General features: G+C 32.4%; 1 protein-coding gene across 2 annotated transcripts in view; it reads left to right on the forward strand.

Annotated features, from left to right (window-relative positions):
* LOC143063403 (transcription initiation factor IIB-like) overlaps positions 1–20580 on the forward strand; it is a 49129-nt gene that overhangs the window by 2070 nt on the left and 26479 nt on the right. For both annotated transcript variants that reach the window (XR_012974997.1, XM_076235542.1), the window contains exon 2: positions 8933–9043. Coding sequence is in view for 1 of the 2 variants with exons in the window: in XM_076235542.1 (XP_076091657.1) it covers positions 8933–9043 (111 nt within the window). In the remaining variant the exon portion in view is untranslated. The remainder of the gene's footprint in view (positions 1–8932; positions 9044–20580) is intronic.

Here is a 20580-nt window from a genome sequence, read left to right on the forward strand (position 1 = left end):
CGATATTCTGACCATCATGACTAGGTACATGTAAATATTTATACAAAATTCCATTGATGTCAAAAGGGATGGCAAAAAATGATGTTTCCTGTTGAATAAAACCCCAAATTATTGCAAACTATTTTAAAGCAATATCCCACAAACAAATAACGTAATTGCCGTAGACTGAAAAATCAGCTAATTGACAATAGAGCAATTAGATTGGGAAGAACGATTTTACTACATGACATGATTTTGACGCCATTGGAATTGGAATGTAAACAGAACAAGGTCAGTAGGTTCAGTATCAGACAGCATCGTACATTGAGTTACTGAGAAACAATTATGAGTTACCAAGCTTGACAATGCATGGTTATAAAAAAATCAAAGCTAAGTCTACAGAAAAAAATAAGAAAAAAATGTCCTGAGGTGAATGACTTATCATTATAGCTGGATACAAACAGGTTAGATATCTAAATCACGGGTGTCATTCAGTTTAACGAGAGAAATGATCATGAAAGAATTTCTAACGGGGTCAAGTATTGCGAGACGATTGTGAAAGCTCTGGTACCGGATTGTGAAAGACATTTAATCGAGAAGACATATGAAAGGTCAGTAAATAATCTTATTTAATTAATTAGGCAGACAAATTTACAACAAAATAAAACTGTCTGTCAATATGGTTCAACATTATGATTAGTACGTGAGAAAATCTAGTTTTAAAAATACATAGTTTTTACAAAACAACGAAAGGCCGATTGCTTCTCAACATTTCAATGACATAAAAAATGATAACAAACATGATTTTTTCACAAATTGGAATAAAATAAACTACTTTAATACGAATAAGGACATTCTATTTTAATGTATCAAATGGTTCTCATAGTTATTTTGTATAAACATAATCTGAAACTTGGTAAAAAAAGAAATATTTACACAAAATTGATTTTTTAGATCGTGAAAGATCACATACCGCTTTTTAAAGATCGTGAAAAGGATCGCGAAAGATCTGATGCTACGAAGCATTCAAATTATTTTTCAATTGTATGATAATTAATATTTGTTATTGGTATTAATAAAAATTAAATTGGCCAAGATCCTCATTAAGGTTTCAAATAGCATTGACCACATTATCATGCATCATTTGGCAATGTTCGTTTTATGTTGTTTGGCCTTTTGCTTATATACCTGTATGCTATAGCGCCACAGTACATTTTGTATTTGGTGTATGGTGTTCATGTCTGTCTGCATGTTTCATATTTAACGTCAATTGTATTTGATATATATTAAATGATAGTAAGATATCTATAGATATAGGAAGATGTGGTGTGAGTGCCAATGAGACAACTCTCCATCCAAATAACAATTTATAAAAGTAAACCATTATAGGTCAATGTACAGAAACTGTACTGCCTTCAACACTGAGCCTTGGTTCACACCGAACAAAAAGCTATAAAGGGCCCCAAAATTACTAGTGTAAAACCATTCAAACGGGGAAACCAACGGTCTAATCTAGATATATAAAAAAAAAAGAGAGAAACACGTATAAATTACATAAACAAACGACAACTACTGTACATCAGATCCTGACTTAGGACAGGTGCAAACATTTGCAGCAGGATTAAACATTTTAATGGTACCAAACCTTCTCCCTTTTTCTGAAACAATAGCATGACATAGAAAACCACATGATAAAATATCAATTGGAAGGCTTTACTCAATCAAAAAACGTAAATTAACACACTATGAACAAATAAATTTGATCTGCGATATCTGAATGCAAATACACAGTTAATAAAATATTAGAGACAAACATACAAGGTCAAAAAGCAAAGTCATGGCACCGCGAAATATTTAACCCTTTTTTGAAAATAATCATTTTTAAAAAAAAAATCGGTTTTTATAATATCTACAGGTAAATGAAAAATAACATTGTCGTTTTAAGTATACTACATTGTACTTTTGTGTATAAATACTTCCAATAATTAGGAAAACCAAGAAAGTTATGTCATATAAATACATAATTTAACACTAGATACAAATTCGGGTGAATATCAACAATAAAACTATACAATTAGAGCTAGCTAAAACTTCCCTGTACAGATTTAAGGAGAATAATCTTGAAGTTCATACAAATGTAGTACAAAGAAGTCAAAATTAGTAGATATTCCAAATAATCAAAGCTGGTATATAGACCCCATCCACAGTCTTCACGACGAACTTTTAAATCTACAGGCCCAGAGCTCAATTATTGAAAATATTTAGTTAGGTTCTGTTGGCCTGTAGATATGATTTTTACAGGCCCGAGAGCAATTTTACTAGCCTGGGCTGCCACTCAGCATGAAGACTTGATCCATATTAATAATAAATAACAAAAAAACATTAAATTAAAAGTATCAACTGGTCGAATTAACAAGAAAATACAATTTGAGAGTACTCGCAGTTACTGACAGCTAGTTAAAAGCCAAAAACAACTAGAATTGCCATTGCAAGCAATAGCGGATGTCACCCTTCCCCCTATTGCCACTAAGCGGCAGCCATTTTAAACTTGTTTAACAGTAAATGCACAAATATGCATGGCTATTCATCTTTTTGTAAATTTTCAGTATATTCAGAGCATTTTAAAGTATTTCACATTTATACCGTTTCCATGGCAACGGCAGCCATTTTGAAAATTTCAAAGTCAAAAGTCTCATCTTAACTTGTCAGTTACCAATAATATCAAATTTCATTAAGTTAAAACCATTTTGAGAATTTTTGACATTTTTGCAGTTTCCATGGCAACCGTGGCCATTTTGGAAATTCCAACTTCAAAAGTTATATCTAGACTTGACAGTTAACAATCATATCAAGTTTCATCAATTTTGAAGCATTCTGAAATTTTTGCTCCTGTATCCATGGTAACATAGTAGTTCCAATGATTATCAAAATCATTCAAAACCTGTATATAGTGGACAACTATATTGCATAAAAATTTGATGATTTTAAGTTCAAGCATACCAAAGTTATTCACCAAACCCGGAAGTTTTTGGAACATTTTGACCTTTTTGCATTGTTTCCATGGAAACGGCAGACATTTTGGAAATTCCAACGCCAAATTCCACATCTACCAAAGTTGCTCATCGTTATGCTAAAGTTTCAAAAAAATTGGAGCATTTCCATATTTTTGAAATTTTTGGTGTAGTTTCCATGGCAACATAGCAGTTCCAAAATGTGCCAAAATCATCCAAAACCAGTATATAGTGGGCACCTACATTGTATTGAAATCTAAAGATTTTAAGCTTAAGCATTCTCAAATAATTCAAGGAACTCCAAAATTATATTTTTTCACCATTTTTCCGTTTCCATGGTGATGGCAGCCATTTTTTAGTTCCAAAGTTGCACAGACTCTGGGGAGTCAGGGTTCCTTGTTATAGTGCACCATCATTCGGATTGGTACTTTTGGCTCTGAGAAAGCGGGCGGACAAAATTAGGTGGAAGTATAATAATAATAATAATACAGAAAAAGAAACAGAGGAAAAGCAATATGTCACCCGACATTGTCGATCGGGTGACATAATTAATAATAAAAAATCATGCAATGAATCAGAGACCAAAATCAACTTAAACACATCCCCTGGATTTAGTATTTTAACGTCATGAACTGTCAGAGAAGACATGACTTGTACAATGGCAAAAACAAATGTATCGACAGGTAGTAGGGTAGCGAGGAGCGACTTCTTTAGAGATAAAATATTAACGTGTTTGTGTCTCTATACATCCTGGCTCAAAAGAAGATACAATTTAGTTATGTTTTAATTTGCTAATGACAAAATCGATATTAGTGCCAATGTAAACTATATTCAGAGATCTGATTACAATATTGGTACGATAACCCTTACTTATAAGTTTGTTTAAAGGTTCGATGAGTTTACATGGATCACATAGTGATTTCCTCACTTTAAGTATAATAGTACCGTAAAATTTAGGATGTGAATTACCATTTTTAATAAGTTTTCTACAGGTACAGCCAAATTGACTAATCAAATCTTTGTATCTATGAAAGAATTTAGTAAAAATTTTAAGTAATTAGGGCCCCGCCTTAGGCGGGTCGCCCTATAGTGATCAGTCTGTCCGTCCGTCTGTCCGTCCGTCCGTAACACTTTAACTTTGTGTCCGCTCTATATCTTGAGAACCGTTATGATTTCAAAGTTTATACTTGACATCCATTTTAACCAACACCAGAGGGTGTGTCATGATGTATGTAAAACTTCCTAGGTCAAAGGTCAAGGTCAAAAACTTTGGTTTCAGTTGACAACCCTGTGTCCTGTGGTGAAGATCGTGTCCGCTCTATATCTTGAGAACCATTATGATTTCAAAGTTTATACTTGACATGTATATGAACCAACACCAGAGGGTGTGTCATAATTTATGAACGACTGCCTAGGGCAAAGTTCAAGGTCAAAAACTTTGGTTTCAGTTGACAACCCCATGTCCTATGGTAAAGATTGTGTCCGCTCTATATCTTGAGAACCGTTATCATTTCAAAGTTTATACTTGACATGTATATAAACCAACACCAAAGGGTGTGTCATAATTTATGTGCAACTTCCTAGGTCAAAGGTCAAGGTCAAAAACTTGGGTTTCAGTTGACAACCCCATGTCCTATGGTAAAGATCGTGTCCGCTCTATATCTTGAGAACCGTTATCATTTCAAAGTTTATACTTGACATGTTTATAAACCAACACCAAAGGGTGTGTCATAATTTATTTACAACTTCCTAGGTCAAAGGTCAAGGTCAAAAACTTTGATTTCAGTTGACAAACCCATGTCCTATGGTAAAGATACAATTTTTTAATGCACATTATTCACAGCGGGGCCCACAGAGATGGCTCCCATCTCAATGATATCTAGTTTACACAATAATTTCCCAGTGATGCATTGATTACGTTCGTTAAAATCTATGACATCAGAACACACACAGGCATACCGAACGAGTAGGGATATATAAACACCTTATGATAGAGCCAAAGGCACATCGCTGTCTAAAAAAGGAAAATTAACAATAGGAAATGAAAAATCGTCTCTTTTGTCGTAAATTTTAGCATGAAGTTTCCCGTTAAAAATTGAAATGTCTAAATCTATAAAAGGACAACTGCTGCTGTTTATGTTAGGTTTAGTTAAAGTAAGTTCTTTTGGGTAAATTTCGGAAGTATATTTAGAGAACTCTGGATTATTCAACGAAGAAATATCATCCAGATAACGGTAGGTATTTTGAATGTATCAACCAAATATAACAAGGATGAGTCTTTACTGGGTTTAGTCATAAACTGAGATTCATAGCAATATAGAAATAAGTCTGCTATTAAAGGGACACAGTTAGTGCCCATAGGAATACCTACTTCCTGCCGATACACTCTATCGCCGAAAACGTACATAAATGTTATCTAGCACAAAATTTAAAGCTTCGATCATATCCTCACATTTCCAGTAAGTGTATCTAGCATACTTTCCTTTTTCGTTACAGAAAAAGGCTTTAAACGAGTTACAGCAAATAAAATTAGTTACAATGAGATTTTTCGAAAGACCATTTTATCAAATACAAAAACTTTTTCTTTATAAGATTGTGTGGAAGTGTAGTGTAAAGAGTAGAAAAATCATAACTGTCAACAGAATTATAAGGACCATCAAAAGCATGTATTTTATCTAAAACCTCCAAAGAATTTTTAACACTCCAAAAATAATTAATATCATTATTTTCATAAGCTTTATTTCAAAAGTTAATAACCAGTTCTTATATAGTAGTAAGGGAGGTAGTTAGAAGCACTTACTTGATGCGGAGATGAAACGAAATTTAAATGTTTTTTTGTGTATATGTCTGGCTGTCGGTCAGGGTTCATATACACTTGACCTTATGTTCTGAATTAATTGGTTAAACATAAATTTTACATTTGTCAGTTTCTAAGGTATTATAGGGATCGGAACACCTACAAAAATGTATATTTGGTGTACGAGATGTTCGTAGAGATCTGTATGGCATGGTTCATCTGACCTTGACTCTTTTTATGAACAATTGACAATCTTAAGCGTATCTGACACTTCTAGTAAAACCCTTGATATTACAGGCGCTCAACAAATACATGTACACTATCATAAGTAAAGCAGACAACATTTCAGCATTTACATTCTGGTATTCTTTAGCCTGTAGTATATAGTCATCTCATTGGAAATCAATCCACATCTGCTATGTTGTATATAAAGATACATAGAAGTTAAGAAAGTACTGTTGCACAAAATGTTCAATCTCATATTCTTCATGAAAGATGCTGATTTTGCTATAAGTTTTTGTTGATGATTAAGCTTTTGGTTTAAACTTTGCATGCCCATATTATTGGCTAAATAGTAGGGATCTGCCTGAATTGTACTGGAATGATTCTCAGAGCTAAATTTTTCACACTGATTTTAAAGACACGTTTGAGTTGGTTCTTTTTTTTTAACTTTCGAGGTAAAGTGTTGAATTAAAGAAAAACAATAGCCTTAGTTACAGGATTCAACCAGTTGCAGGCATCAAATGGTATTAGAAATATTGATTTCTGATTACTAGTATTAAGTCTGGCCACGCATTTTCTTTCATGATCAAAATAATGCGTTGCCTGATCTTTACAATCAAGTTTGATGAAAATTCAACAAAATTCAAGGTTTTCATTAACAAATTAACGCTTTTAAGGGAAGAGCATACTTTTTTTTTACTGTACTATCAGATACAACAAAGATAAAATTTCAAATATATCATGATATATTGAAATATGACCATAATTAAATAGGTACCATTCATGCCATTAGCATGTTTTTTTTTAATTAATTCCATAGACATGATAGACATGCATTGCGCCTTTTGTGTTTTTTCATAAAGTACGGCATATTTTCTTTATCTTATTGCACAGTAATGTTGAGAAATTTGAAACATTTTTACAGACATATTTTTTTGTTCCGATTTGTTCCACGTTTTTAAAATTTAGCGATTTTTTCACAGATTCTGAACTAGAATTAACATTAAATGTCTTTCACGATAATCTCGCAATACTTGACCACCGTTAGATATTCTTTCACGATCATTTCTCTCATTGAACTGAATGACACCTGTGTAAGTATACTGACTTTGGATCAGTATTTTAAACTGATCAAGGGTTTAACACTGATGACGTTTAGTGGAAATGAATTCCACAGTTCAACTGTGAATAGAAGAAAGCTGTACTTGAAGTAATCTGTTCTAGTGCTGAATGTTTCGTATTGAAGGGAACTGGTGAATCATTCTGAATCTGGTGTTTTTGACTGGCTGTGGTATAAGGTAAAGGTTTGGATCTACATGTACTGCAATGAGTTTGTGTGAGATTTTGTACATCATTGTTACTTGATTGATGTTCTGCGAGTTTCAAGTGACTTCCATTGAAGATAGTCAATCATGGATTAGTGACACTACTGGTGTTGTACGTGGTACCTGTTGGTTTTGTACAAAGTAACAAATGAGCACATATTTATTATATATTATTTGAAGAAACTTTTCCCAAAGAACTATAAATCTATCTGGCATTACTGGTATATGGTTCAAATAAGTCCAAGAATTTTGTTATATTACTGGACTTGTATCTTCTGTATTATTAAAAATAATTGGACACCTCTTTTAGAAAAGTTTTTTTTAGATATAATGAACTTTCCCCCTTTTAAGTTAAAAGTCTTCAGTTTTTTTTTTTCTACATCAGTAAAATGACACCTTGTCTGAGGGACAGTCCCTCATTTAATGGATATCCCTCATTTAGAGGTTGTTCTTAACCTGATAAATGGGCACTATTCCCATTAATTGGGTATCAATTTACTGTGATAAAAAATTAAAATTTTATATTTCATCACTGACCTCTCTTGGTACAAATATATGTATATTGGTCTAATGGGTTTTAGAGCAATTAAGAATGCATTGTGATGTCATACTTTCCATTAAAAAAGCATGCCTAGTAGGAATTCATATGAGGTACGAAAGCATGCCTAGTAGCAATTCATATGAGGTACGCATGCCTAGTAGGAATTCATATGAGGTACGCATGCCTAGTAGGAATTCATATGAGGTACGAAAGCATGCCTAGTAGGAATTCATATGAGGTATGCATGCCTAGTAGGAATTCATATGAGGTACGCATGCCTAGTAGGAATTCATATGAGGTACACATGCCTAGTAGGAATTCATATGAGGTACGAAAATATATCTGACCATAAATGGCAACATTTTCAGACCATTGTTCAAATTAGAACTAAATACAAATATAATGGCCTCTAAAGATCCTACTCTTTGAAGTCTGTTAACTTTTATTCTGATAATATATCAGTAATGGTGTCTTTACCCAAAATGTTGCCCTTTACCCAAATGGTTGAGCCATGACTGAAAATATCTGTTAATCCAAAGTTTATATAAACATGTATATCTCTAAAAGTTGATACTGGTTTTGGGGTATAATACCCATGAATGAGAATATTACACATTTAAGAGATCAACTTGTTGAGTTGTTTTGATAGTTTAATATAGTCTGTCAATAAGTCAACCCAGACAGTCTTTTTAAAGTACCAATCTTAGAAATAACAGTCTGCATGGTTAGCCACTAGTCCGATGCCCCAGACTAGTAAATATTGATTTGGACTAGTGAAATTTTTCAATATGTTATATAGTCATATGATAAAGGGACAAATTTTGATATTTAGTTTCGAGACTACAGACTAGTAAATGAAAAAGTTTTCTGTGCAGACTGAAATAATTCATTATTGTGATTACATTTTGAATTATAGTCAAATTATAGCAACCATTTTTATTTCTGTTGCACAATCCCCACATGATAAATATATTTCAATGAATGACAGTAACACAATTACTATTACTATGTTGTAGTAGACTGTTAGTTATGCTAAGCTTTATCGTATATTTTTCAGACCTAAGGCCAAACAGATATGCTGTCCAGAACATCCTTATGCTAACTTAGTAGAAGATTACCATGCCGGAGACATGATCTGTCCGGAATGTGGACTTGTCGTCGGAGATCGGTAAAGTTACTCATTGTTGTAATCATTATTAGCTCACCTGGCCCGAAGGGCCAAGTGAGCTTTTCTCATCACTTGGCGTCCGGCGTCCGTCGTCCGTCGTCGTCCGTCGTCCGTCGTCCGTCGTCCGTCGTCGTCCGTCGTCGTTAACTTTTACAAAAATCTTCTCCTCTGAAACTACTGGCCCAAATTAAACTAAACTTGGCCACAATCATCATTGGGGTATCTAGTTTAAAAAATGTGTGGCGTGACCCGGCCAACCAACCAAGATGGCCGCCATGGCTAAAAATAGAACATAGGGGTAAAATGCAGTTTTTGGCTTATAACTCAAAAACCAAAGCATTTAGAGCAAATCTGACATGGGGTAAAATTGTTTATCAGGTGAAGATCTATCATCCCTCAAATTTTCAGATGAATTCAACAACCCGTTGTTGGGTTGCTGCCCCTGAATTGGTAATTTTAGGGAATTTTTGCTGTTTTTGGTTATTATCTTGAATATTATTATAGATAGAGATAAACTGTAAACAGCAATAATGTTCAGCAAAGTAAGATTTACAAATAAGTCAATGTGACCAAAATGGTCAGTTGACCCCTTTAGGAGGTATTGACCTTTATAGTCAATTTTTAACCATTTTTCGTAAATCTTAGTAATCTTTTACAAAAATCTTCTTCTCTGAAACTACTGGGCCAAAATAATCCAAACTTGGCCACAATCATCTTTGGGGTATTTAGGTTAAAAAATGTGTGGCGTGACCTGGCCAACCTACCAAGATGGCCGCCATGGCTAAAAATAGAACATAGGGGTAAAATGCAGTTTTTGGCTTATAACTCAAAAACCACAGCATTTAGAGCAAATCTGACATGGGTTAAAAGTGTTTATCAGGTCAAAATCTATCTGCCCTGAAATTTTCAGATGAATCGGACAACTGGTTGTTGGGTTGCTGCCCCTGAATTGGTAATTTTAAGGAAATTTTGCCGTTTTACGTTATTATCTTGAATATTATTATAGATAGAGATAAACTGTAAACAGCAATAATGTTCAACAAAGTAAGATCTACAAATAAGTCAACATGACCAAAATGGTCAATTGACCTTTTGAGGAGTCATTGCCCTTTATAGTCATTTTTTACAAATTTTTCGTAAATTTTTGTAATCTTTTACAAAAATCTTCTTCTCTGAAACTATTGGGTCAAATTTAACCAATCTTATCTACAATCATCATTAGGGTATCTTGTTTAAAAAATGTGTGCTGTGACCAAGCCAACCAATCAAGATGGCTGCCATGGCTTAAAATAGAACATAGGGGTTAAATGTAAATTTTGGCTTATAACTCTGAAACCAAAGCATTTAGAACAAATCTGACTGCTTTTAAATTGTTTATCAGGTTAAGATCTATCTGCCCTGGAATTTTTAGATGGATCGAACAACATGTTGTTAGGTTGCTGCCCCAAAATTGGTAATTTTTAGAGAAATTTTGCTGTTTTTGGTTATTATATTGAATATTTATATTATAGATAGAGATAAACTGTAAACAGCAATAATGTTCAGCGTAATAAGATCTTAATATAAGTCAACATGACCAAAATGGTCAGTTGACCACTTAAGGGGTTATTGCCCATTAAAGTCAATTTTCAACAATTTTCCTCTGTATCTAAAGGGCCAAGTTTAGAAAATTGTAAGTTTTTTAAATATTATTATAGATAGAGATAAAATTTAAACAGCAATAATGTAAGTATTTTGGTTTCTTGTTCAACAGATTCTGAAGTTTGAATGTCAATTTCGAATTCCAAAAATTATTTATATATATTTTGTCCCCTTTCACAAGTAATAATTATATGCATGTGTCAGGGGCAGATCCAGACATTTAAAAAAGGGGTGTGTGTGTGTTCCAACTTTAAGTCCTGATTCAAATGCATTGATCATTAAAAAAAGGGGGTGTTCCAACCCCTGGAACCCTCCCCCTGAACCCTCCCCTGGAATCACCACTGTGTGTGCCTCATATTATTGTTTAAAACTTTAATAGAATAACAGAAATTTTGAAAGCTAGATTTTTCAACAACACAGGATCTTAAAATTAATTTATATTGTTGAAAATATCAATTTACTATTAAAAGACATTTTTTCTCATAAAAATAAAAGAAAGAATATAGTTCATCATTTTATATTTTATTGCAAGTTTAGGGTATTTTTTATAAATAAATATAATTGTGTCCATTGTTCTCATTTCATAGGATAAATCCAATATAAAGTATTGGTATTGAATTGATATTTAAGAAATGATTATACTTAATATAAAAATATAACTTTACAAGAAAATCATACATGTGAAAAGTAAAATCACAAAAATACTGAACTCAGAGGAAAATCATTTCGGAAAGTCCATAATCACATGGCAAAATAAAATAACAAAACGCATCAAAAACGAATGGACAAGAACTGTCATATTCCTGACTTGGTACAGGGATTTTCAAATGTAGAAAATGGTGGATTGAACCTGGTTCTAAAGCTAGCTAAACCTCCCACTTGTATGACAGTCGCATCAAATTCCATTATATTATCACCGATGCGTGAACAAAACAAACAGACATAATAGGTAAAAATGTCAAAAATAGGGGTACAGCAGTCAACATTGTGTTATTATCTTAATCACTATAAAAACAACAAATGTAACGAAGAAGCACAAATGGACTGTGAAACTCAGATCAGGAGATTGGGAAATTTTGGTCAGGAGATAAGGAGGTTTTTTATCAAGATAATTTTGTCATAAATGTATACCGTGGGATGTAGATATTGTCTTTAATAAAAGTGATTTGTTTTTCAAATTTCCATCAGAAAGTAATGTTTATCATGTTTATAGTACCCTTGTTGCCTTTCTATTTGAATGATACCACTTTTAATCATTAAGTAAACAATATTCAGTTTCTATAAGTGTAAAATATTTTGTTATATTTAGTTAAATGTAACAATATTCTGTAAGGATTTATATGAATATAACAATATTCTTAAAAATCAAATTCAAGGTTATGCTCCTTGAAGATTATAACACAATAAATACTATTACTTAATCAGATTTTGAATATAATTTTCAATTTAATCCTTGAAAAGAAGTCTAGATTCCTAAAATAATTTATAAATTTATGTTTTTTTATTTGTCCCAAAACATTTAAATTCATTTAATTACCACCCTTTTATGATTATTTTATTAAAATATAACTAATTTATATTCTTTTTACAATTTACATTTTTAGAGAAAAATAACTTAAAAAAGGATAATTCAAAGGGAAGTAACACTTTTTTCAATACACAAAAGTTTTTATTACACATGATACACAAAGGCAGTTAGCCAGAGGTAAACATTGTTGACTACCAGTATGTTCGACACCCAAGCTGTCAAGTGAAGCCATATAATTATACATCTTCTTTGATTTACAGGTAAAATTTAATACCCTACTGTAGTCATAAAAGTAAGAAATTATCAAAAATGGCAGCTGAAAATGTTCATTCATGAAATATTTCATACAGAGGAATTTTTTTCTCCTTAACAGGAGGAGACCCTTAAAAATGAGATTATTGTACTCTCGTTGGGAGGTTCACATTCTTAGAATAAAGACCCATGTTTTCAGTGTCATTGGTTTCAGTCATCATATTTATTGGACTTTGTTGTTTAAGTTTTTTTTGTGGTATTAAGATATAGGCAAAAAGAAACTCTTCAATGAAAAGTCAGAATTCTTCCATGGTCAACTTCTTGAAGGTACAGTAATGGAACAGTTTGCTCAAGTTTAAAACTAAAATAGGGGCACATAAACTGCTTTGTATTTTCGGATATAATATAGATGAATATGATCAACATAGTTAAATGAAAAATTTGATTAGCTAGCATTCTAAATTTAGAATGAAAGAAGCTAGATAACGATGAACAGGTTGGGAACACATGATCACAAATCCTCTATATGGTGATTACATTGTATTCCTAAGCTAAACAATAGATTGCATGTTTTGTCACTTTTTGCATATTATGCTAGAGATTGTAGCCAATAAAACTAGAAAATGACATTCTGCCCTAATTTGTTTTAAATCCAATCTAAACAAAAATACCCCTCTATAGATGGATAATTGTATGCCTCTTTAAAAGAAGTACCTCTATACAGGTATAATCGCCATATAGAGGGTTTGTTCCCAACCTGATGAAAGGGAAGAAATTATACAGATTTATAAATGACAGCAAATAATATTACCTGATGAAAATAGTTTACACATTATTTTGCTGTTAATATTTATTTTACTGCGTTGTGCAGTTGAAAATATAGTAGCATACAACTAAATGTATCTAATTTGCAAACCCTTATACATATTCTCAAATTATGATGTTGTCGTGAAAACATATTCTGGCTAAAGACTTAAAAGAGAAGGATGAAGCGAAAAACAAGTTTTCAATGGAAATATTAAATTCATTAAAAATATTTTAACCATTTGAGTTTTGTTTGTTGGAACTTGTGTACTGATATACTTTATTTGTAATTCTACAAAATAACAATTGAAACATCTGTTATCAGACTTGCCAACTATCCCGATTTTTGCCGTATCATCCTGATTTTCATACCTTTACCCGAATCCTGATATCAGGATCATAAATCAGGTCAAAATCCCAATTATTGGTTTCCAATTTTATTTTTTTCTGGTCCATTCAAATGAATGTTTAATTTAATATAATGACAAGTTTAAGACCCTACGCTAATCAACAGTCACAACAGGTGTCATAATTTGTTGTTGCATGTAATTGGATTACCTGATGGGTCAACAATCCTCACTAATTAATATTTGCTGGGACTATTATACTTTCCTTTAGTATAATATATACCCGGTGCCCACCCGTCCAGATATTTGTAAACAGAAATTTGTTCATACAGCCTTTCATATTAAATGAATTTATCATATGAGCACAATTTGCACCGTTTACCGTATGTGTAAGCCTACTCTGGTAAGAGCACCTCTGAATACAACATACTTTTTATGCCCCACCTACAATAGTAGAGAGGCATTAGGTTTTCTGGTCTGTCCGTCCGTTTGTCTTATTTCAGGTTAATTTTTTTGGTCAAGGTAGTTTTTGATGAAGTTGAAGTCCAATCCACTTGAAACATAGTACACATGTTCCCCATGATATGATCTTTCTAATTGTAATGCCAAATTATAGTTTTGAACCCAATTTCATGGTCCACTGATCATGAACATAGAAAATGAAAGTGCAAAATTCAGCTTAAAGTTTTTGGTCAAGGTAGTTTTTGATGAAGTTAAAGTACGTCACGTCTACTTGAAACTTAGTACACATGTTCCCTATGATATGATCTTTCTAATTTTAAATCCAAATTAAAGTTTTGACTCCAATTTCACAATCCAGTGAACATAGAAAATTATAGTGCGAGTGGGGCATCCATGTACTATGAACACATTCTTGTTTTCTAAATGCCTTCAGATGTTGGCCTGATTTTTAGTATGTGAGTTAACCGTGATGAGTTAAGTTTAACTTTTGTTCCGCCCTGCTAATTATTGCAGAAATTATGTACTTTGGACTTCTATAAATTGTTGAAAATAACAGTTATACAGACTTTTTATACGACCACAAAAATTGAAAATTTTTTGGTCGTATATTGGTATAACGTTGGCGTCGTCATCGTACGAATACTTTTAGTTTTCGCACTCTAACTTTAGTAAAAGTGAATAGAAATCTATGAAATTTTAACACAAGGTTTATGACCACAAAAGGAAAGTTGGGATTGATTTTGGGAGTTTTGGTCTCAACATTTTAGGAATTGGGGGGCCAAAATAAGCATTTTCTTGGTTTTCGCACTATAACTTTAGTTTAGGTAAATAGGAATCTATGAAATTTTGACACAAGGTTTATGACCACAAAAGGAAAGTTGGGATTGATTTTGGGAGTTTTGGTTCCAACAGTTTAGGAATTAGGGGCCAAAAAAGGGCCCAGATAAGCATTATTCTTGGTTTTTCGTACAATAACTTTAGTATAAGTAAATAGAAATCAATAATTAAAACACAAGGTTAATGACCTCAAAAGGAAGGTTGGGATAGATTTTGGGAGTTGAGGTCCCAACAGTTTAGGAATTAGGGGCCAAAAAGGGGCCCAAATAAGCATTATTCTTGGTTTTCGCACCATAACTTTAGTATAAGTAAATAGAAATCTATGAAATTTAAACACAAGGTTTATGACCATAAAAGGAAGGTTGGGTTTGATTTTGGGAGTTCTGGTCCCAACAGTTTAGGAATAAGGGGCCCAAAGGGTCCAAAATTGAACTTTGTTTGATTTCATCAAAAATTGAATAATTGGGGTTCTTTGATATGGCAAATCTAACTGTGTATGTAGATTCTTAATTTTTGGTCCCGTTTTCAAATTGGTCTACATTAAGGTCCAAAGGGTCCAAAATTAAACTTAATTTGATTTTAACAAAAAATGAATCCTTGGGGTTCTTTGATATGCTGAATCTAAAAATATACTTAGATTTTTGATTATTGACCCAGTTTTCAAGTTGGTCCAAATCGGGGTCCAAAATTAAACTTTGTTTGATTTCATCAAAAATTGAATAATTGGGGTTCTTTGATATGCCAAATCTAACTGTGTATGTAGATTCTTAATTTTTGGTCCCATTTTTTAGTTTTTTGGTCTACATTAAAGTCCAAAGGGTCCAAAATTAAACTAAGTTTGATTTTAACAAAAATTGAATTCTTGTTCTATTTTAGTTTAAACATATTTATTTATAGTGGATTAGGAAACAAGTTTTGCAACTTATATTAATCCCTTTCCACTTTGCGGGTGTGAGTGCTGCCTTGTAGCGCCATTAGCCTGCTCTTTTTCGAAATCTACCAGGGTGTCTTTAACATGCAAGAGATATGGCTTTCTCTTAACACTGGTCAGCCATTTATCGTCCCCTTCTGACGGACTATCATCGTTTCCTCGAGACCATACACTCGCAAATGGCGTCAAGGGAGAGCCAAAAATTCAGTTCCTGAAATTTTCATCCCAGACAGGAATTGAACCAGGAACCTTTGTGTTAGTAGTCCGATGCACTAACTACTACACCACGGCTCTCTTAATATTGGGCTATTTTGATATGCTGAATCTAAACATGTACTTAGATTTTTGATTATGGGCCCAGTTTTCAAGTTGGTTCAAATCAGGATCCAAAATTATTATATTAAGTATTGTGCAATAGCAAGAAATTTTCAATTGCACAGTATTCAGCAATAGCAAGAAATCTTCAATTGCACAGTATTGCGCAATAGCAAGAAATCTTCAATTGCACAGTATTGTGCAATAGCAAATATTTTCAATTGCACAGTATTGCGCAATAGCAAGAAATATCTAATTGCACAATATTGTGCAATAGCAAGAAATTTTCAAATGGAGTTATCTTTCTTTGTCCAGAATAGTAGTTGAATCAACTTAAATCATTGTTTTATACAACATACAATGTATATTCACTTTTACTACCAACTGATAAATTAAAACAATCTTTACCATTCAGTGATAACAAGCACTTTATTTTATATTTTAATATTTTATTATGTATTTAAATGAGTAGTTATTGTTGCAAACTCCATTATTAAATTTGAATTGAGATCAGTTTTGGAAAAAGGGAAAGGGGGATGTGAAAAAAAAAATGAGGGGGGGGGGTTAAATTTTTCTCATTTCAGATTTCATTAAAAAAAAGAAAATTTCTTCAAACATTTTTTTTGAGAGAGGATTAATATTCAACAGCATAGTGAATTGCTCAAAGGCAAAAAAAATTTTTTAAGTTCACTAGACCACATTCATTCTGTATCAGAAACCTATTCTGTCTCAACAATTTAATCACAATCCAAATTTAGAGCTGAATCCAGCTTGAAAGTTGTGTCCATACTTGCCCCAACCGTTCAGGGTTCAACCTCTGCGGTTGTATAAAGCTGCGCCATGCACTAGCAATACCAATTTCTAAAATGTTCATTTTTTTACATGCAAAAAAAAAAAAAAAAGGACATAATATTAATCATGATAACAAGGACATAATATTAATCATGACAAAAAGGACATAACATAACTTTTCCTTATTTAACCAAAGGCTACATGTTTAGAAACTATAAATGCACTTTTATAAATTATTTATTCAAATACACGAAGCATAAAATATTCTAGACACATATATAGATATAGCTATAAATATGTCTGAACAAGTGACCACTCTATGGCAGAAAACACATATTATATTCATGATATATATAAAGGTACTATGTCTACCCCAATCATATTAGCTCTCATTATGTAATTGTTCATCTAGCCTTTCTTTTATCACATTATGCATTTATAACATTTTGTCCTCATTATTGTACATTGTTTGCATATATATGTATTTTTAGATTTTTAAAGATGCCAAGAAGAAAAAATTGGAGGGCAGCTGAGGCTAAACGTGGTGGGAAAAACCCAAAGAAACAGAGACTGACGGACTTGACTAGGGATACTGGCCCCATTAACAGTACAGAGTTAGACCTTGACATAGGTGATACTGACACCCTCAACAACAGTAACTCAAATAATATGGGGGATACTGACCTCCACACAAATATAAACAACAGTAACTCAAATAACATGGGGGATACTGACCTCCACACAAATATAAACAACAGTAACTCAAATAATATGGGGGATACTGACCTCCACACAAATATAAACAACAGTAACTCAAATAATATGGGGGATACTGACCTCCACTCAAATGCAAACAACAGTAACTTGAAACTACTTGAACAATCTGAATTGAAAACACTTGAAATATCTGAACTGAATATACTTGAAAAATCTGAATTGAATAAACTTGAAATATCTGAACTGAATATACTTGAAATATCTGAATTGAATGAACATGAACTATCTGATTTGAATCAAAACAGTAACAATAACTGTGCAAAAGAATTGAATCAAAACAGTAACAATTGCTGTGCAAAAGAAACTTGTCAAATACAAACAGATATTCTGTCAAATGAATCAAACAATAGTTATGCAAGAAAAGATTCTCATAGTAATATCCAAACTGATCTGTTGCAAGACCAAAATGAACAATCTAAAAATAATTTAGAAGAGATATCTGATTATTCCAATTCTTTTAATGCAAAATTTCTGAAATTTGGAACTTTTGACCAATATGCCACAAAATTTGCTGATCAAAGCAGGGGAAACCAATGTACTTGTAATTGCTTAGTTTTCTTGTCACTTTCTACATCAAATTTTGATTCAAACACACTGAACCTGGATTACATTTTGAATAAAGGTGATGAAATTTACAGGAAGCATGTTCAAGAATTAACAACACAGGGATTATTTAAAAATATGCTTTTAAATTTTGATGAAATTCCCATCAAAATAGAAATTCCTGAAGGGACTTTTATAATTAACAAACAAAATATTCTGTTTGGTCTAGCTTTACAGTACCAAGAGTTGACTGGATTTCTAACATTACAAGAAGCAATTCAAAGTTGTATAAAGCAGTCTAACAAATTTCTTATATTGATTGGAGCCATATGTTCGGCAGTTTATTATTTTAATCATACATACTATTTTTTTGACACTCATTCTCATTCAGAATGTACACTGAATAATCCATTAGATTCCTCTGGCAAAAGTATTTTGATTGGATTTGCTGACTTGCATGACCTCCTCAGTTACTTATATGCTTTTTACGCAAGTTTACAAATTGATTTAGACTCTCAATTTGAAATTTTACCTGTATGTATCAGTAGTAAAGATACTGACAAAGATGTGACCAAGCAGATTAAGAATTATTTCGATGATCAGAAACTAAGGAACACAAAACAAAAAAAAGTTTCCTACCAGTATATGAAGGTACCCAAATTTGTATATATGAAAAACTACATGCAAAATAGAAGAAAAAATAAAACATTCAAGGAAAAAGAATTAAATGCAAAAAGATATTCCAGAAAAGATAAAAATTATAGAAAAACTGAAGCAGATAAAAAAAAGTCTCAGAGAGATGATTCTGATATAAGGCAGAGAGAGAGACAAAGAGAACTTTCTTCTAAAAGAGAGGCTAGAAAGAATGAAGATTTCAAAAAAAGAGAACTTGCTGCGAAAAGAAAAGTTAGAAAGGATGAAAATTATAGAAGGGCTGAAGCGGAAAGTAAGAAGTCTCAAAGAGATAATTCTGATATAAGACAGATGGAAAGACAAAGAGAACTTGCTTCTAAAAGAGAGGCTAGAAAGGATGAAAATTATAGAAGGGCTGAAGCAGAAAGTAAGAAGTCTCAAAGAGATAATTCTGATATAAGACAGATGGAAAGACAAAGAGAACTTGCTGCGAAAAGAGAGGCTAGAAAGGATGAAAATTATAGAAGGGCTGAAGCAGAAAGTAAGAAGTCTCAAAGAGATAATTCTGATATAAGACAGATGGAAAGACAAAGAGAACTTGCTGCGAAAAGAGAGGCTAGAAAGGATGAAAATTATAGAAGGGCTGAAGCAGAAAGTAAGAAGTCTCAAAGAGATAATTCTGATATAAGACAGATGGAAAGACAAAGAGAACTTGCTTCTAAAAGAGAGGCTAGAAAAAATGAAGATTTCAATAAAAGAGAACTTGCTGCTAAAAGAAAAGTTAGAAAGGATGAAAATTATAGAAGGGCTGAAGCGGAAAGTAAGAAGTCTCAAAGAGATAATTCTGATATAAGACAGATGGAAAGACAAAGAGAACTTGCTTCTAAAAGAGAGGCTAGAAAGAGTGAAGATTTCAAAAGAAACGAAACAGAAAAGAAAAAAATTGCCAGACAAGATGAAGACTACAGAAAACATGAGTCTGAACGAGACTTCCACAGAAAAAAAGAATATAGGTCAAATCCAGAAAATTTAGAAAATGAGCGTTTGAAGAAACAAAGTTCTAGACAGAAAAACCTAGATATAGACAGATGTTATGAAAAGACAGCCAAAAGTACTAAAAGAAAAAACATTGATTTTACAGATCATGAAAAAGACCTGAAAAAGAAAAGAACTCAGGGTATAACCCTTGATGCTTGCATAAGAAATTTTAAAACAAAAATAAATCAAGGTCCTACATATATATGTACTTCATGTCATCAAACTTGGTTCTGTGATTCTGTAGTAAATTCTAAAACTGTCAAAACGAACACTCCTGCTAACATGACTCATTGTTTTACTAATTTTAAATCTGTACAGCACATAGAATGGATATGCCACACTTGTCTAAATGCAATTAAAAGAGGAAAAATACCTCGTTTTGCAATAGTAAATAAAATGGGATTTCCTCAAAAACCAAAAGAATTAAATTTGTATCCTTTAGAAGAGAGACTATTATCATTAAGAATTCCTTTTATGCAGATTCGACAGTTGCCTAGAGGTGGACAGTTATCAGTTAAAGGCAATGTTGTAAATGTACCTGTTGAAGTTCAACCTACAATAAATTCTCTTCCACATACAATAGAGAAATCAGGTACAATATCAGTCAAATTGAAGAAAAAGCTTGAATTCAAAAAAT

This window comes from Mytilus galloprovincialis, chromosome 2, assembly GCF_965363235.1.
Source record: "Mytilus galloprovincialis chromosome 2, xbMytGall1.hap1.1, whole genome shotgun sequence".
Classification (NCBI taxonomy): domain Eukaryota; kingdom Metazoa; phylum Mollusca; class Bivalvia; order Mytilida; family Mytilidae; genus Mytilus; species Mytilus galloprovincialis.